Source organism: Trachemys scripta, chromosome 3, assembly GCF_013100865.1.
Source record: "Trachemys scripta elegans isolate TJP31775 chromosome 3, CAS_Tse_1.0, whole genome shotgun sequence".
NCBI lineage: Eukaryota > Metazoa > Chordata > Testudines > Emydidae > Trachemys > Trachemys scripta.
The window spans coordinates 49,578,738-49,598,139 of NC_048300.1; the positions used below are offsets into that span (position 1 = coordinate 49,578,738).

Consider the following 19,402-nt stretch of genomic DNA (forward strand, 5'->3'; position numbering starts at 1 on the left):
GCTGCTTTCAGTACCCAGTTTTTCAACTTAAAGGGACATGGTTAATTTGAAATCTAACCACTTTAAAAAAGTGAAATATAAGTAGTAGTAAATGCCACAGCTGCCCAAGTAACCCTATCAATTGTAAAAAGAACAGGAGTACTTGTGGCACCTTAGAGACTAACAAATTTATTAGAGCATAAGCTTTCGTGGACTACAGCCCACTTCTTCGGATGCATATAGAATGGAACATATATTGAGGAGATATATATACACACATACAGAGAGCATAAACAGGTGGGAGTTGTCTTACCAACTCTGAGAGGCCAATTAATTAAGAGAAAAAAAACTTTTGAAGTGATAATCAAGCTAGCCGAGTACAGACAGTGTGATAAGAAGTGTGAGAGTACTTACAAGGGGAGATAGAGTCAACGTTTGTAATGGCTCAGCCATTCCCAGTCCTTATTCAAACCGGAGTTGATTGTGTCTAGTTTGCATATCAATTCTAGCTCTGCAGTCTCTCTTTGGAGTCTGTTTTTGAAGTTTTTCTGTTGTAATATAGCCACCCGCAGGTCTGTCACTGAATGACCAGACAGGTTAAAGTGTTCTCCCACTGGTTTTTGAGTATTTTGATTCCTGATGTCAGATTTGTGTCTCTGTATGTGTGTATATATATCTCCTCAATATATGTTCCATTCTATATGCATCCGAAGAAGTGGGCTGTAGTCCACGAAAGCTTATGCTCTAATAAATTTGTTAGTCTCTAAGGTGCCACAAGTACTCCTGTTCTTCTTTTTGCTTTGGTAAAAAGGAAGTTGGAGAATGTTGCTAGGACTCAAAAAGGCAGGAGAGGAATAGGCTGTTACGTGCAAATATTTCTATAAGACAGAAGAATGTGCAAAAACATGGTTCAGTAATGAAAGCTTGCAGTGTACATTCCTCTAAATACAGAATTTCAATTAATTTCAATATGCTGCTTACACTCATAGTCCACATAAGGAAAAGCACATTGTGCTGCTTCCATATAGTTCATGTTATACTGATCTGTTTGGTCTTGATATGGGATGGGGAGAGGTGCACAAAAGTGTTTTTTAAATCTCAAAAACTTCTAAAAGTTTGAGAAACCTTTGTAATCCAGTGTTCTCTGGATTCTGTGGATGTCTTATTCTGTTGGAAATGTATTCTTGGTGTTAGTATGCCACTAGTTCCTGGTTAAACTACCTTTGTAATTCTCCTTACACAAGGTTTCGCTAATCGCTCTTGTTTATTGTTTTATGACATTATTGGGATGCAAAGGGCACTGGGTCTTTATCAAAATCTCTTTTCTTGCTTCATCATGACACAAAAAAGATGGCCTGAAGGGTTTTGTTTCTAAGGTAAATTGAAACCAGAAAGGCTTTAAAAACATCAGGAATATCAAGTGTCTTGTTTTTGCTGGAGTGTGAATTTTCATACCTCATTTGGGGAGGAGTGAGGGTAAATCTTTTTTCAAAGAGAATTTTTCTGACTAAAAATCCCTTCTCTTTTCTGGAATCAGTTTCTTGTGATAGCATCCCACTTATTCCCCAGCTGAACATAGAGAAACTTGATATTGCTAATAATGTTTTTTAAAAAGCAGATCTAATGTTTTTAAACCTTTCAGGTTACTTTGTATGTAATAAAGAACAAAAAAGTGCACATTTTTCTTCCTTCACAGATTAACTTTAAATAATAGTTCTGATATTAAAAGCACCTCTTGTTTTTCTTGTGGAGAAATGCCCTGATTATATACTTCAAAAGTGTCCATCACCAGATTATCTAGGCACTAGTTATAAAATAAACATTAGATTGCATTTCTCTAGCACTCTTCATTGGGGATCTCAAAGCACTCACAAATGTCAACAAATTATAACGCCCAATACCCCTGTCTGATGGTAGTATTCTCAGTGAGTTAAGAAAAACTGTATATGTTTTCAGTTGTAAGTGCCTAAACCTAGTAAGGGGCTCATTCTATTGAGGTCAGAGGGATCATTTGTATAAATAAGGGTTGTAGGACAAGGCCCAGGAACGGAAACTGCATTGAGAAATAAGCAAGCTCTGGAGTTCCCTAATCTGTGTTCAGTGTGTTGAAGCACTTGGCCAACAGTCATTGGTAAAAAGCACTGTGAGATTACTTGTGTGCTGATCGCACTGTGTTCCACATCTTTTCCTCACACACGTGATGTAGTAAAGAGAATAAAATAGGACAATACATGTAATTTACCTCAAACGTAACTGTGACCGTTTTTTGCTCTAACAGAAAAGTGTCCCAATTAAAGCCTTAACTCCTCTATCCTATAGTAAAGGTGTGCCTAATTCCTGTGAGAGTTAAAATATAGTTTTGAATTACTGTCTGACAAAAAATGTTCCTTATCTTGGACTTCAGATAATAACACTATCAGATTTGGAATGTGACTATATTAATGCAAGATCTTGCTGTTCAAAACTAAATAAAGTAAGAAATCTGATGTTGCATTAAATTTGATAAAACTCAGTAGATCCTGTGTCCTAGCATTGGAAACAGTAGGGAGTGCTATGAATCTCAGAATGGTGGTGGGTGTTACTTTTTCTTTTCCCACACCTTCCCTTCACCCCAACTCCTAGAATGAACCTTTCTCGTATGTCCTACAGTATGAACTGTGGGGCATTCCCCCTCTCCCTGGTGCTTTGAGGCAGACCAATAAATTGGCTGTATACCTGCAGCTTAGACAGCCCCTTGCTTAGAATCTCTAGATTCTCTGCCTCTATCCCTGGGCACGAGGCAGACCAAGGGGTCGCTGGTTGTGACATGGTTTTGTGATCTTTCTAACACTTTTTAGTTACTTTATTAGAAATCTGGCTGTAATTCCTGGCCTTTTTTGACCAGAGCAGTTCTCAGACCTTGCCTACATGAGAAATTGTACCATTTTAACTAATTCTGCTTAGAAACTGACGTAGTTAAATTGGTATGTTCCTCTTGTGTGGGCGCACTTATTTTGATTTGAGTGGCATAAGATTAGGCTTGGCAGAATTCATGGATTTTTGAAATTCAACAAATAATATTGATGTTTATTTTTAGCCTTTATCAGTTTTTATCATTTTAAAATTTTCAGTTTCACAGTGAGGTTCCAGCATACTTTCTACACGGCCATGGGGCTGATGACAGCAGGGCTGCAGGGGGCTCCCCGCGCAGATGTGCGGCCCAGAAAGCCAGGTCCCTGTGGATGCTAGGGCAGGGGAAGCTGTGTTTGCTGTGCGGAGCAGAGACCCATGGGAGGGACCAAAATGGGGTGGATGAGTACTTGACTGTAGGGGGGGCCACCCTCCTGCTGAATGGCTCCTGCCTAGGGATGGCCCTGCTCTCTCCTGGTTGGTGACAGTAGGACTGCAGAGTCAAGATCCCAGGAACCAAATCCCTGTGGTTGCTAGGTGTGGTAAAGACTGCACGTACTGATTGCTATTGATTGATTTTCCCCCCCACGCCCCCATTTCTGTATGTTAGGTGAAATCAACATTTACAGATCACAAAAGATTTAAACTGAATCTTCCCAATGAAGGTTCCCAACTTGAGATAAATCAGTATAAGGCACTCTTACACAAAAGTGTGTCCACTGAAGAGGGTTGCTCCAACTTAACTAAATCAAGTTTAAGCCATTGGTACCATTTTTGCATGTAGCTCAGGTCTGAGACGGCTCTTGCACCACTCTGATCTACACTTGCTGGGGTGGGTCACTTTTCTTGCTTTGGTTGGTTTTACATTGTTGATAGATCTGCTGCCTATTTTCTGAGCCCTTTGTATTGTCGTTCTGAAAAAATCTTGATTTGCGGAGAGACTGGATCAAATTGAATACACACCAAGGAGTGGCTAATTGCACTGTAGCCAGGGAGGCATGAAGGGGGGGGGGGGGGGTTGATTTGTCAGTTTTCTGGGTTTTGAGATGGCCCCTATCTTTGTGGAGACATGCTACATTTTGTTCACATTGTGTACATTTTACTTGTTCAGATGTCCATTTTCCAAAGTGATAACTAGTGATTGATATTTAATGTGTCGCTTTTAGTTCCTTTCCTAAAGAAAGGTTGATTCTCATTGATTAGTAACCATTCAAACATGTTGATTTCCAACTAAATATAGCCTTTACCCTAAATTGGAACTTCTTTTTGCTAACCAGGAGGCTACATTATTGTCTATATACATATATTTAAAAAATTATACACCTTACCATATGTATATTATCAGATTCTTAATTTTTACTGTTCATAATTGAAAATGGGGAATGATGCATTTCTTATTTACTAGATTTTTTTTTTATTTTTGATTTATATCAAGTTCTAAACGGATGGGGAATTAAACTAAGAAATGCTCAAAAACAACTATTAGTTTTATTTAACTAAAATGCTATCTTAAATGTGCTGGAAACATAAGAGAAATGTTTATCAGAACACATTTTGCATCTTAAACTAAGGGTACGTCTTCACTACCCGCCAGATCGGCGGGTAGGAATCGATCTATCGGGGATTGATTTATTGAATCTCGTCTAGAAGTGATAAATCGATCCCCAAATGCACTCCCCGTCGACTCCAGAACTCCACCAGAGCGAGAAGCGGAGTCGACGGGGGAGCCGCAGCCGTCAATCCTGCGCCGTGAGGACCCGAGGTAAATCGATCTAAGATGCGTTGACTTCAGCTACGCTATTCTCGTAGCTGAAGTTGCGTATATTGGATCGATTTCCCCTCTTTTTTTCTTCCCCCCCCCCCCCCCCCCCCCGAGTGTAGACCAGCTCTAACTGATTTACTTACCAAAGGAAATATCTGTAGTTAGTGAATTGAAGTGATTGTTTCTGGTCAGCATGTGCTTCAAGATTTTAGAACTAGTAGATCTCATCTTCTTGCACCTAATTTTTATTCATATATTGGAAGAGGAAAATAATCTTTCATGCTTTTCTACTTCCAAGTGATTTCTCAACTTTTGAATGAAGTAAAACATTCTCTGTACCTGCTTAATCAGGGACTTCCACCAGTTCAGTACTTTTCTTTAAAACTTTGGCAGCATACATGGACTGCCTAATATATTTTTTTTTTATTTAACATATGGTTTTAATAGATTATAGTTTGTCATCATTGCAAATTTAATTTTAAATACATTTTTCTTTATAAAAAAACCCCATTTAATTCTAAAAAAAATCAGATTTAAATAAAAATGTTTAATCCGTTTTTAATCCACTCTGTGTACACATGTAGTTTTTGACATAATTACACTAAGGGTTGGTTCCTCTGTGTAAATATTTAAACTTTTATAATATTTCCTTTTTTGCAGTGGGTGGTCCCAGAATTGATTGGCCATACTATTGTCACTGTATTAATGCTTATTTCATTGCACTGGTTCATCTTCCTCCTTAATTTGCCGGTAGCAACCTGGAATATATATAGGTAAGTGCACAGGATTTTATTTTCTTGTTCTCTTGAAATTTCATTACTTTCAAAATTGAGTATGAAGATAAACCATATGTTGTGGTGGTACATCGTGATTGGATATTTCGTTTATATCCTTAAGTTATTAATTCACTGTAGGTACTTTTGAAACTTTTCACAAATCTGACCTTTTTAAAATTTCCCATGTAGCCTAACAGGTTAGAAAATTGGCCTCTCCAGCGCTTTTAGCTGAAATTGCAACAAAGTTTGAGAACTTGAGATTCTTCAGTCTGCTTGTTGTAAAATTTATAATGACAAAGTACCTTGCTGTTGTGAGTCAGCCTCAAGTTTTCAAGGATTTAATGGCTTGAGCCTTTGAAAATAGTAGCATGTTAATGGGGTGAAATACTGAAAGCTCTGGTGCCAAGATGTTTCCTCTCATTGCTCTGGTCATGTGTCCCGTGCCCACGTGCTTGTTAGATTCTCCTCTTTCAGGTTTCACTCTTCACTTTAAAATCTCCCCAAGAGACGGTGTAAAGACAGTTCTTGTACTGCTGTAACTATGTGGGTATAGTGATACAACCTCTATTGTGGATGATGTTTGTACTGGTATAAAATTTACAGGAATAAGCAACACTGATATTGGCACCTTTAGGGTATATCAGTGTCCATTCAAGGAGGTTGTATTTCTTTAACTATTAATTTCTAAACCAATATTGTTTATAGCAATTCAAAGATTGTGTATAGATGAGGCCCTATATCGGGGTGGGCAAACTTTTTGACCCGAGGGCCACATCTGGGTGAGGAAATCGCATGCAGAGCCATGAATGTAGGGCTGGGGCAGGGGGTTGGGCAGGAGGGAGTGCGGGATGTGAGGGGGGGTGCAGTGTGCAGGAAGGGGCTCAGGGCAAGGGGTTGGGGCAGAGGAGGGGTGCGGGGTGTATGGGGGGGCTCAGGGCAGGGGTGCAGGGAGGAGTGCGGGGGGGGCTCAGGGCAGGGGTGCAGGGAGGAGTGCGGGAGGGGGCTCAGGGCAGAGGGTTGGGGTGCAGGGTGTGGTGGGGGCTCAGGGCAGGGGGTTGGGGTGCAGGAGGGGTTTGGAGTGTGGGCTCCGGCCCGACACTGCTTACCTGGAGCGGCTCCGGGGTGGCAGCAGTGCGCACTGGGGCCAGGGCAGGCTCCCTGCCTGCCTGCCCTGGCCCCACACCGCTCCCGGAAGTGGCCAGCATCACGTCCCTGTGGCCCCTGGGGAAGAGGGGCCAGAGGGCTCTGCAACCTGCCCTCACCTGTGGGAACCTCCCCCGAAGCTCCTGCAGTTCACCGTTCCCGGCCAGTGGGAGCTGCTGGCAGCGGTGCCTGCAAGAGAGGGCAGCACACGGAGCCCTCTGTCCCCACTCTCCCAGGAGTTGCAGGGATGTGGTGCCGGCCACTTCTGGGAATGGCGTGGGGCCCGCAACACCACAGATGTGGTAATCCCGTGGGCCGGATCTGGCCTGCAGGCCGTACTTTGCCCACCCCTGCCCTAGATGCTACCTTGACTATGACTCTTCTCCTTCTCTCTGCCTCTGTCCAAACTTCCTGTTCATTGCTTCCTTCACCTCCATTGTCCACTCTAGATTTTGTGCCATCTGCGTTGCCCATTGTGCCTTGAACAGCCTGCCATCTTGTGTATCAAGCTCTGTCTACCTGTGGTTTTTTTTTTGTTTGTTTGTTTGTTTTTTTATTTAAATCACACCTATAGCATAAAGCCCTCTCCATTTTGTGTGGTCAGTGCTGGTATTGCTGCATTTTTGAACTTGGAACGCCTTAGGACAGAGACCTGTTTGTCTCTCACTTATTCTGTTGCTGTACAGAGAAAGTATACGCTAATGTCACCATATTAATGAAGTACATGAGCAAGATCCTTGCAAACCACCCCTTAGCCTTCCTCCAGAAGCTACTTGTAAGATGAAGTGCATGTGGCCAGAAGACCAAATGCTTATCATTTAGCTGTATAATATTGTTGTTTAACTCAGAGAAGCAATTGCATATTGTCATGAAGATAAGTCAGAGTAATTATGCTTGAGTTGTTTTTAAATAAGACATAAAAATTTGTTGCTGCCTTGGCTCGTAGCAAGATGCCAGTTAGCCCATAGCGTTTGAGTAGCATGAGTCTAATTTGTATACAGTACCTCCCTTGTATCTGTGTACATAGACTGTGTTTGGCTGTGAAGTGTCTTGTGGTATAAATGCTTGAAAGATGCTACATAAACAAAGTGCTATTGCTCAAAAAGACTGTTTACCTTAGTAACTGACTAATTTCGGTTAGACTTTTTCTGCAGCGAGGCTGTACTTTTTCTTGCAAGACTTTCTCAGGGGGTTCCTCGGAGTTTTGGAAATCCCTCCTACTTATTTCCCCTTTGAATAACTCAAAGGTATTGTAGTGTGTACCAGTCTCTGGAAGAGAATTTAAAGTAGCCTGTCAATGTCACTCCTTGTTGGCCAGTGGAGGTTAGAGAGAGCAACACAATGCCTGCCCTCCTCACCTTTAATAAAAGAAATTCTCAAAGGCCATCTTGAATAGTCCAATTAAGTTTAATTATAAGATGTCAGTCAATCAGAAGTAATAGATCTTCTGAACACAAATATCCATGTTTATTTTTTCAGTTTACAGCTTGTATGACAAATTTAATGTAATAATACAGTTCTGCACTTCTCCTTCCCCTATAGGTCAGAATTACAAACTACATTTTTAATATCCCCTTCTGTCTGAGAATCTTGATATCCTTTACAAACACTAATAAATATACCCAACATCACTGTCAGTATGTAACTGAACCATTTTACAGGTTAGGAAACGGAGGTGCAGAGAAATAAATGACTCAAAGTGTGTGGTATAGGTAGGGATAGAACCCAGATGTGGTCCCAGCCACTGTCTGTACAGAAAATATTATATTGAGATGAACAACAAAAAATGCAAGGGTCTGTCAGAATACATTTAAGGAAGAGTTGTGGGAGTTACCATTTGTGAAACATGGATTAAATATTAAATTATAATCCATTTATGAGTATGAACTCTAAACTGTTATAGTCAGAAAGATTTCTCAGAATCTTCTTTATGAGCTAATGACATTTCAGAAACCAAGTTCTGGCCTACAACAACATTACTGCATCCTGCAGGAGTTTGAGTGGTGCCAGACTATCCATTTCACCCAGAGCTGGGTAGAGTACAAAACAAACAACTGAAGAAGCCTTCTTAGCTTCCTTATGATCTTTGCAAAACTGTGCTCTGTTAAGAGGCTGGTAGCTAGGGTGAATGTTCGTGTGGGCAAAGTTAGGGTCATGTTTGTTTGTGTTTTTTGTATTCCCCTTGAAATCCTGTATGCTTTAGGATTACCACACAAATAGCATGGAAGTTTGTCATTGAGTTCAGTGATCCAAATTCTGATATTTATATTGCGTAGCATCTCACTCCACAAGTAGTCCCATTAATTTCAGTGAAAGTTTCACAGCGTAAGAGATGATCTGACATGAATAAGGTTATTCAAGTGTGCCCCAGTGGGGTCAGATGCAGGCTTATACTTCTTAGTGAGGCTGAATGTGAGACGGCTTGACAGGAACAGAGTTGCTTGAGGCAACAAAGGGGGAGTTTCCCAAGATTCCAGGTGGTCAGCTATTTAGAAATCCTACCTGATCTCCTTGTTCAGGATCTGGGATATGTAAGGTATCTGGTCACTTAACTTTCAGTTCCTCCACTTTTTGCAGGATAGCAGTGATGCTTTTTACAGAAGTCTCAAATGAGGCACCATTTGGGGCTTTTGTATTAACGCTGCTTTCAGTACCCAGTTTTTCAACTTAAAGGGACATGGTTAATTTGAAATCTAACAACTTTTAAAAAGTGAAATATAAGTAGTAGTAAATGCCACAGCTGCCCAAGTAACCCTATCAATTGTGGTGGTGGTAGTAGCATGTTTCTTCTCTCTGGTGCTGTGTGAAAGACCCACACAAACATCCCAAGAAACACAGAGCATGACTATATGCAAAGGTCTGTCCGAGGTAAAGTAAAGCAATTGAAAAATGGTGAAAATACTTTTTCAGTTATAGGCATTTTAGATTTTGCTTGTAATAATAGGTTTAAAATAATTGTGATTTTTTGTTTTTTAGTAGGCGACCCTTTAAAACAAACAAGAATTAAGAAACTTACCTTAACACAGCACCAAAATGCTTTATATTCGAGTGAATTCTAATGGGAGCTGAAGTCTCTCAGCCCTCCTTTGCCTCAAGGCTTTATGCCCTGTAGGAAAATATAATACAAGCCTATGCCTCTAAGATGGCAGTTCCATGTGGTGAGTGGAGGTTGTGAAGCAATGACAAGTATTTCTAGGAACAGTACTGTCAGCTTCTTTACTACAATATTTATTTATTTAGCTCTCTTAGTATGTCAGCTAATTACTGCATTTTTTTTAAGAAACTGAATCCAAATAATAAATAACTCAAAATTATTTTGAGGGGGGAGGGATAGCTCAGTGGTTTGTGCATTGGCCTGCTAAACCCAGGGTTGGGAGTTTAATCCTTGAGGGGGCCACCTAGGGATCTGGGGCAAAATCAGTACTTGGTCCTGCTAGTGAAGGCAGGGGGCTGGACTCGATGACCTTTCAAGGTCCCTTCCAGTTCTAGGAGATAGGATATCTCCATTATTTTTAATTTTTTAATTTTAAAATTCTACAAGCTTTAATTACAGTTGCATCACTTCCTGTTTTGTGTGTCCCAAACCCTGCAATGAGGGGAATAGTTCATACATTTACCTCAAAGGCAAAGCAGGTAAAGAAGTGAAGTTTATGGTATTCATCTGCTAAGCAGTTTAAGAAAATGATGCAATGTGTTCCACATGGAAGGGGCATTACCAGGGTCTGTTTCAGATTAACACAAAGTTCATGTTCTTTGCTTTATTTCATTAAGATGCAGCACAAAGTAAACTGGAAAGTAACTTTCGTCTCCAGCTTTTCACTTACTTTAATGTTAGGGATTACTTGTAAAAAATAAAAACAAGTAGTCAACATTTTTTTTTTTTTTTAATTTAAACAAGAATAATCTTGACTTCAACTACTGAAATTTTTTCATTTCCAATGGTTTCTAATGAGACCTGATTTTTCTGTGTCCTAATCTGCCTTATGGCACTTTGATTTTTCATATGAAATGAATCCGAGAAATACTATGGAGTGGATTTCTTTCTTTTATCCTGGCTGCACCTTGGTTGAATTTACTCTGGAGTTGCATGGCTTATTAGTGCTATGAATAGTTTCTCTCTTTGCTGGCAACATCTTTTCCCCTATGTTTGGTAAGGTAAAGGGGGAAAGCCTCTTGGTACCATGGTAGGGGAGCCAAGTTTCTTTTGTATGCAGAGGCAACCAAAGGTTGTTTTGGATTTACACTTCTGAGATCAGAAAAAGGGTTCAGAGCAGGAGTTTAATAAGGATATGCCCAACTAATCTTACTGTTACTTCTAGGAAGGTAGGGCTGAGGGGTATCCAAACTGGGTGTGAATTTGGCTCATTTGAGGTAAGGGCTGTAGTCTTGGACATATTCAGACTGGTCTTGTAGTGGAAATACTGTCAGGTAAAATGTAATGTCAGGTGAAAATACTTGTTTGATATTCAGAAGATGCTGAAATTTATTTTAGTGGCTTTCTTCTGGTTTGAATTTCTTGCTTTTTGGTAATTATGCTGAGTCTCTGATTTTGTTTGTTCTTTGTCCTGAGGCCACCCAATGTCTGTCTCAGACCACAAACTAAAAATATTTGAATTTCTCTATTTTTATCAGTTGACTTTCCTGTTCCCCAGCCTAGCTGTTTAAATCAACCTTGGGGAATTTCTAGTTTTTACTAGACACGGAATAACTTTTTTAATGGCTTTACCACTCTTAAACAAATGGAGTTTCTGTTCCAGCAAACAAACAGATGCTTCAGATTCTGCCTGTCTAGGAAATGAGAGGCCAGGAGTTCTGTCTCAAGTTCTGAGTGGTAGCATGAACCCAGCTGCTGCATTAGCATTGCAGAAAATGAAGCTGGAATCCATTTTTTTTTTTTTTTTTTAATAAAAAATTTAGTGTATTCCCCTTCAACCCTTTAGACAAATATAGGTGACTTTGTCTTTGAACATTCTGGCATAGCTGGTCGGATGTAATCCATTACCTGTTGCACTGTATCTTTAGAATAGGTGGGACTTTGTCATTATATACACCAAAGCGCTAAATTCTGGGCTCAAATGCTTGTTATTCACTTGCAAAACATCAAATGGCACCTTGTAAGAATCAAGTAGGAGTGTAACAGTCCTTGCTCCAGCATTGTTCTCACTTGCTTCACCTCTGGAACACTGCTACCCTTTTCCTCAGAGAGAATGGATTAAATTATGATTATCTGAGTTTTAGGTTATGTAACAAAGGAATACAAAACCTAGAATTTCTCATCTCATAATAAAAATGAGATCAACAGCACTTCTTCTCATTCCTGCCTGCTCTCTGATTTGGTCTGTTACATAAAGTGTTTTCTTTATTTCTAGACATTTCTATGGCACTACAGTATCAGAGCCTTCAAAATATTAGTAAATGTGTTCCTCACACACTTCTGAGAAGAAGGGAAGTATTATCCTCATTTTACAGATGGGGGAACTGAATTACATAGAGATTGTGTCTTGCCCATGGTCACACAGGATGTTTGTGGCAGATGTGGGACTAGAACCCAGACTTCCTACAGTCCACTAATAGTGCCTTAGCCAGGAGAAGACAGTTCCTCTGTTGACTAGTTGTATCTGGCAGTGGAAGATGCTAATTCTGCTCAGAATCCTAACAAAACCACTAGCATGTTAGATTTCAGCCTCTTCACATTAACGCATCTCACTTTCATTGGGAACTTTCTCCATAAATCTTGGTACCTACATGCAGTAAGAGAACTGGTATAGAATCAGTTATTACCACTGAAACTTTAATATGTGAATGTAGGGGTGTGTGTACTGAATTAGAAAATGACTCTTAAAATGGGGAGCAATGTCTTTGTTTTCCCTCTTTGACCGCTTCAGTAAGATTTGTTTGAATACTGAGACTAAAATTAATTTTTTGTTTTTAAATCTTTCAGGTTCATTATGGTGCCAAGCGGGAACCTGGGGGTGTTTGACCCCACAGAGATCCATAATCGGGGGCAATTGAAATCACACATGAAGGAAGCCATGATTAAGCTAGGCTTTCACCTGCTTTGTTTCTTCATGTACCTTTACAGGTTAGTCTTAAATCTTGTGCAGCATAGGAACAAAGGAATTGTCATACTAGCATTTCATATCCTCTTTATTCTGCCAGTGTAATTGCATATCTGTCCTCCTTCTGCAGCCTATTTAAGCTCTTTGCTCAAGTAATAACTTGTGGCAGTCAGTTCCAGGTTGAACATGCACTCTCAAAATATTGCCCTTAATCATTTTTTAATTTGTTTCCTTTAAATGTAACTGGATATTCCCTTGTTCAGAAATTGAGTGGGCCTGACTAACTTCTAAACTAGGATGATGGTTTAGTTTGGGGGAATCAGCACTTCATGCACCAGCTAACTGTGATGTCACATTCTAGATTATGCAGGGAAGAAGGGATTCAAGACTTCATACTTCTAATGTCAGGGGGTGGGAAAGCTGCACTCTTTTGAAAACAAATGCACACAAACTGTAGCTGACTTAATCCATCATAAGTGAGCAGCAAAGGGTACAAACAATTAATTTGATTTGTAGTTCAAATTTAAAGGAAAGTAAATAATGGCAGAATGAGGGCAAAGGGAATGGTGTTTCACTTCCCTGTTACTGATAGAACTTTTAGATTTTTAAAATTTGTTTTAAAAATCTGACTATTTTAGTCCTATCCAGCCTGTCTACTCTGGGCCTATCACTTCAGCTTGGCTGCAGCTGCACTGGGTAGTTTCATATCTGTCTAGTAAAAGTTTCTCTCTCGTATCTGGTTATAATGAAACCTATTTTTCCTCCCATTGAAACATTTCTATTTAACCAAGTTTTATAGAAAACTTTTCAAAACATAAATTTGAGGCCTAAACTTTTTGAGCATCCCTTTTAAATTATGCTATCCTGCACACAGTGAGAAAGATTGGGAGTAACTACAGGGCATGTGTGGTTTTTTTAAGCCTTGTTCCAGGTACATACGTTAATGTATATTTTTTTGCCCAGATTTCCAAGATATGTAAGGGTTAAGTATCTTAGTATAAAATCTATTGCAAGCAGCATGCAGGGTGCTAAGTGGATTTAACACACAGAATAAAAAGTGATGGTTAATACCTATCCCGTAAGGGAGCTACTTGGGGACCAAATTTGTTTTAATAGACATTCTCATGCAAACCTTCCCATAGGGTTGGCCAAGCTACAACTCAGTGAGTTCTGTGACGTGGCCACCTGCTCATTTCAAGATGGATCATTGCATGCTAAGATTTACAATCTCTGCAAATCTTGCCTTCATAATAAAGGTGAAGGTGGTTGTGATCTCTGTTCTGCTTAAGCAAATGAGGTGCATCCATCTGATTAAAACTGTAGGTGCTCTGAGATTTGCATATGCTTCAGTAATACACCAATCTCCTCTTTTGTCTTGCCACAGTATGATCTTGGCTTTGATAAATGACTGAAGTTGAAAAGGAACTGGTTAGTTGCCAAATTTTGAACCATCCGAATCACTCCAGTGAACAGTTGTGGAGCCAGAGACACTTTCGAACATACCTGGACCGGTGTCATCATGCAGTATATTTTTTCCTCTTTGAACAAGAAATATTTTTGCTGTATTTTTAACATAAAATATTTTAAAAACCATGACATTGAGTTTTTGTAGCAATTGATTAAGTGTGGTATGAAATGAACAAAAACTGTCTATTAGATCTTGTTAGATTTAATTTTTATATGGAACTGATCTTGTAGCACAGCGCCTTGCACTCTAAAGAAAAGATAACAGGAAAAGACAGCCTGGTTTAGCAGGTCTCTGCTCAGATCTATACCAGTGGAAGGTCCAGATGCAAATTTAAGTGCAGGTTTAATACATCTGCTCATTCATAAAGGCCTTTTGTAAGTGCCTCTGGCTGTCGGGTTGTTTGAAGATCTATTTTGGAGTCCTGTAGTGGAGTGCGCACTCAATAGGCTGGAGCTCCAGAGAAGCTTGTACCACATGGATCTTTTATCTGCTTGGAGCTATTCCATGAAACAGCATTATGATGAAAGGAAAAAAACAACCACCACCACCTAGCACTACTTCCATTATCTCATTTTCTGTATGGGATAAGGCAAAAGCGATCCTGGTCTATGCTCTAGTGTAAACTTATCTGTATCAACATAAAAGAAATAAGAGTTATGATTCTTTCCTCTTACACTCTTGCTACACAATACATTGATCTACAGATGGAGATTCACTCGGGAGTAATCAACACATTGCAGCAAAGGACAGGGAGACTGGCAGAAGCTACAGTAAAGCTAAAAAAACAAGGAGTCTGGTGGCACCTTAAAGACTAACAGATTTATTTGGGCATAAGCTTTTGTGGGTAAAAACCTCACTTCTGCATCCGAAGAAGTGAGGTTTTTACCCACGAAAGCTTATGCCCAAGTAAATCTGTTAGTCTTTAAGGTGCCACCAGACTCCTTGGTGTTTTTTGTGGATACAGACTAACATAGCTACCCCCTGATACTTGACAGTAAAGCTAAACGACCTCTCAATCTATTTATCCAAGACCTTGCTGTTCCCATTTTCAAGACAGATGAATCAAAAATAAACACACATGGAAGAATAGTGCTCTGTATCAACAACTTTTGTCAGTTACCTCTGTGATGGCCAGCTGTAACTTTCTTTTCAACTGCTCTCCCCATGCCACATTCACATCATTCATTGTTAGGGATTCTTATTTTCAGGTCAGTGTGTTACTCTTTTTGATGATACAGGCCACTTTTCTAGATCAGTCAGTCTTAGTATTTTAAAAACTAAGTCTTAACAAGACTCACAGGAAGGGCTGAGAGATGCTGTCCAAAAGAGCAATTGTATCCCTTTGATTTTATATGCAAAATTAGTTGAAATTAAACTGTTAAAATAATTGCTGCAGATTCTTATTCTTTGAGGCCAGCACTAAAGACCTTTAGATAGTTGGTGAAATCAAGCTTCAGCATCTTGCCTTTAACTTTCTTGCTAAGCCTTGGCCTTAGATTTGAGGACATTAAACGTGCCATGTTTGGACACCAGTTGTTCCAAAATCAAAACCAATTATGCTTAGCAGACAAAATAGTTTGTATTGCTACCATGTTTACTCAAGTGCCAACAATATGCTCAGCTCTGCACAAGCTCTAAAATAGAGATGGTACCGGCCTTAAAGAGCGTTAACTATCAATAGATCCTGCATAGAGAGGAGGTGCTAGGAAGCCCAGAAAACAGGGGACAGTAAGGTTTTGTTTTTTAATATAAGTGAGTCCTAGTGGTAATCCTGGAAGGAATGGGTAGTGGGGCACCAGTAACAATACTATCTCTCTACTGCTGCCTAGCTTACAACCCGTACTGCAGCATCAGATACTTTGTACACTCACTTGGAGATACAATTTAGTGTTAAGAATGCTGCCATGAGCTACAGTAGCAGTAAAGAAGCTAAGCAGGATGCCCAGCATGCTCTATGCATTGTCAGATCCAGTCTGCAATGCCATCTGCTGTCATGCAAATGTGCACCTAACTAAGGAAAGGATGGGTTGTCAATACCTGTAGAAAAATAGAATGCAGAAAGCTTAACACTGCCACCAGTTCCTGAATTAGTACAAATAGTTCTAACCTCTCCCAGCACTTGTGCCTGGTGATTACCTGCCTGAAAAGCCATGGCTTCTAATTGGCAGACAAAAGGCCAGCTAACATGCTCTTCTGTAACTTTACACCTTCTTACCCACTGTTCATCAGTACAGTCATTGCTGCTCACTAACTTTAGAAGTCTCATGCAGCAGCAGCACTGGTGACCTCTGCTGTTTCACATTAAAGATTCCAGCAGTAGTGTTGTTCACGGCAGAAAGACTAAAATAGTTGTTCAGGGGAATAGAGGTTGAAGGAAAAAAAAAAAAACCCATCTCTCTAAAATGGCATAGTAAAAGCAGCCTCCTGTCCAATGTAGCTTTTTGTTAAAGGAGGCAGGGTCACATTTTCTATTTTATAGTTGAAAAGGGTTACAAACATAGATGAGACAGAGGGGTTCTGTGCAGTTGGAGTGTATTGTGACATAGCCTTGCTCCTAGGAATGTGCTGGAGATGGAAGGCTCCCTCCAGGGCTAGACCAGTGAGTCTACATACTAACATTCATACTTCAACAATCTAGGTAACTAAATCAGGAGCCAAACAGTAGTTTGGGAGCAGAAACAATGCAAAGGGCATCTTTTAAGGTATGCTCTTCCCTGCCCCCAAGAGCTAAGCTGAAAAGAACAAGTGTTTTGAAATTTTATCTGCAGCTCAACTGAAACCCTGTTTTAAAAGATTGGATAAGTAGAGGAAGATGATACAAAGCAAAGTGGAAATGGTAGTGTTAATACCACTATCATCTAATGCTTTTTGTCCACAGGTCTCAAAAGTGCTTTACTAAGCTGTATAAGTACTATCCCTATTTTACAGATGGGAAATGGGAGGTATAGAGAGCATAAGTGAGAGCTGATTACTACTCAGGTTTCTGACTCCATGCTCTAACTACAGGCTCCCTCTGCCTCCTGGATACACAGATTTTTGGGGTGTGGGGGGAGGGTCAAGTGCTCAATGTGGGTTGCATTCAGGACAAAAGTAACTTTATCACCTCTTCTCATGAAGTTCTCTTGGTGCATTCCACTGGCTTCAGGGAACCAAGTAGTATCCATTCACATAAGTTTACATTGCAACATTTGGTGTTTGAGATGTCTCAAAATGATGTATGCTGAGACAACTTAAGTACCCAGGCAGTAACAAGTGTAACATTTGAAATTCATAGCCCATTTCTGTGCTAAATGGATGCTCCCTACTGTATTGTCCTACCTTTCTTCCCATATTTCCCTGAAACAATGACATGTGGGAGACTTCAGAAGCTCACCTCTTCCCCAGTCCCTTTAACTGCCACCATATCCAAGGTGTTTTCTCAATATGACAGTCAACTGTCCAAAGCCATTGTGTTGGAGCTCTTAAAATAACTGCACGATGGTGGAGGGTCCAAATGGTGGTAGAACATGTTGACAGCTGGTCTACAGCAGCACTCTGACTACCGCTAGTACTGACTGATTTGCTTGAACTTGCCAGTAGGCAAATAAAGAGTTGTACTTGAGGGCTACAGGGGGAAGGTGTGGTGCTTACAAAGGAAAGTTTGCTGTAGTCGGACATATGCCTTAATGTATAGTTTTTAAACCATGTATATCAGTTAAATGCCCCTTATAAAGTCATTTAACATAATTCCAGGCAGGAAGCAAGGCAAGGGACAGCCAAGGTGAGGACTAAGAGTGAGAAACCTAACTACATTGCCATCTGGAAAGTTCTGCTAGAAGACTAAAGCTGCCTTCTTTTAAAAAATAAATCCAAATCCCCCATCTTCTAATCATTATGTACACAGTGTCACCACTTATGGAAAGCTGGATCTTGAAAAGGAAGTCATGTCCCCCCAGCAAGGTGAGCAGGGGCTATGTCTACACTACAGCTGGGAGATGCACGCTCATGTGGCTTGAGCTAATGCACTACAAATAGTAGCACAGACACGGGGGCTTGGGCTCTCAAGCTGTAGGCTGAAAGTACCCACAGTAGATCATATTCAGGACTGTAGTAACTTTAATATGGCATCCTCTCAGTAAAGTCCTCATGGCATATTCTGCTATTTTCAGGGAACCAAGCGCTCTCCGTTACTGTGGGTTTGAGAGCCTGAGCTGCAACATCCATGCTATTTTTAGTGCAGTAGTTTGATCTCTGCTAGCATGAGTCTGCAAATAGGAGTGAGCCTCCAGGGGGCGGGAGAAGGGGAGAAGAGAAGAAACAATAGAAACATACCCTTAATTATTTCAGCCCCATGGCCATTCAGTCCTAGAAAAGCCATCTTGAAAAGACAAATACTGAGTGGTTTTCCAGATAGCTGCTGCACTTCTCCCTCACAGACTCACTACTCATAGCAGTGACTGTTGCTCCATATATTCAAATCAGGCTGAAGTAAGTAAATGGTGACAGAGCAACTATGAACATTTCTTCATATTTACAGACTGCTTAAAATTTAGGGGTTTTGCACTTGCTATTTAGCAATACAGATTTCAGACCTTGCTATGAAACTAATGGCTGGTTTAATGCCACGACATCCAGTAGGCTCAGGGTGATTAAAAGGGGCAAGTGCAGAAAGAAAGGAAAAGTCTTGCCTTCTGTCACCTGATAGCTACTAAGTTATTAAATGGTATTTCTATTATGAAATGACACTAGTCTCAATGTATAATTACCCTGCAGAGGCTAAGAAAATTTCAGATAGTGCTACCACATTGAGACAGTAAGAAAAATAATGAGAACCTATCTTAATACATACATAATAGAAACAATTCAAATGGTCTGCTGACTTTTAGGTGGCGATGGTCAGAATTCACTTTGTGAAAAGTAGACAGAGGAGACCCAATTCAGCCTAAGCTTTGATGCTGGTACATGTAAACTAAGAAAGTTCCCTTCCTGATGGCTGTAGAGATCTATTGTTATTGGTAACATCTACCACTGAATGGAAAAACCACTCAAAAGCCATCTGTTCTTCTACAACCACCCCCTGCCCCACAGCAGTACCTTAGTAGGACTTTCCCTCTAATCGCTCCCATGATAAGCAGCTGTTTGGCCAGCTCCCCTACAAGCACTTTAATACGCGATAAATCGATCCTGGAAGTGCTCGCCGTCGACGCCAGTACTCCAGCTCGGCGAGAGGAGTACACGGCCTCAACGGGGGAGCCTCCCTGCCGCGTCTGGACCCGCAGCAAGTTCAGACTAAGGTACTTCGAATTCAGCTACGTTATTAACATAGCTGAATTTGCATACCTTAGTC

At 40.4% G+C, this 19,402-nt stretch overlaps 1 protein-coding gene across 1 annotated transcript; it reads left to right on the forward strand.

Moving 5' to 3' along the window:
- Positions 1-2,383: 2,383 nt before the first annotated feature.
- On the forward strand, positions 2,384-14,204 carry CNIH4 (cornichon family AMPA receptor auxiliary protein 4; the record flags this gene model as incomplete). The annotated part of the gene is given in 4 exon segments (XM_034764670.1): positions 2,384-2,452; positions 5,291-5,403; positions 12,491-12,631; positions 13,993-14,204. Coding segments are annotated over 4 exon segments (351 nt in total), but the record flags the coding sequence as incomplete, so codon positions are not given.
- Positions 14,205-19,402: the final 5,198 nt, after the last annotated feature.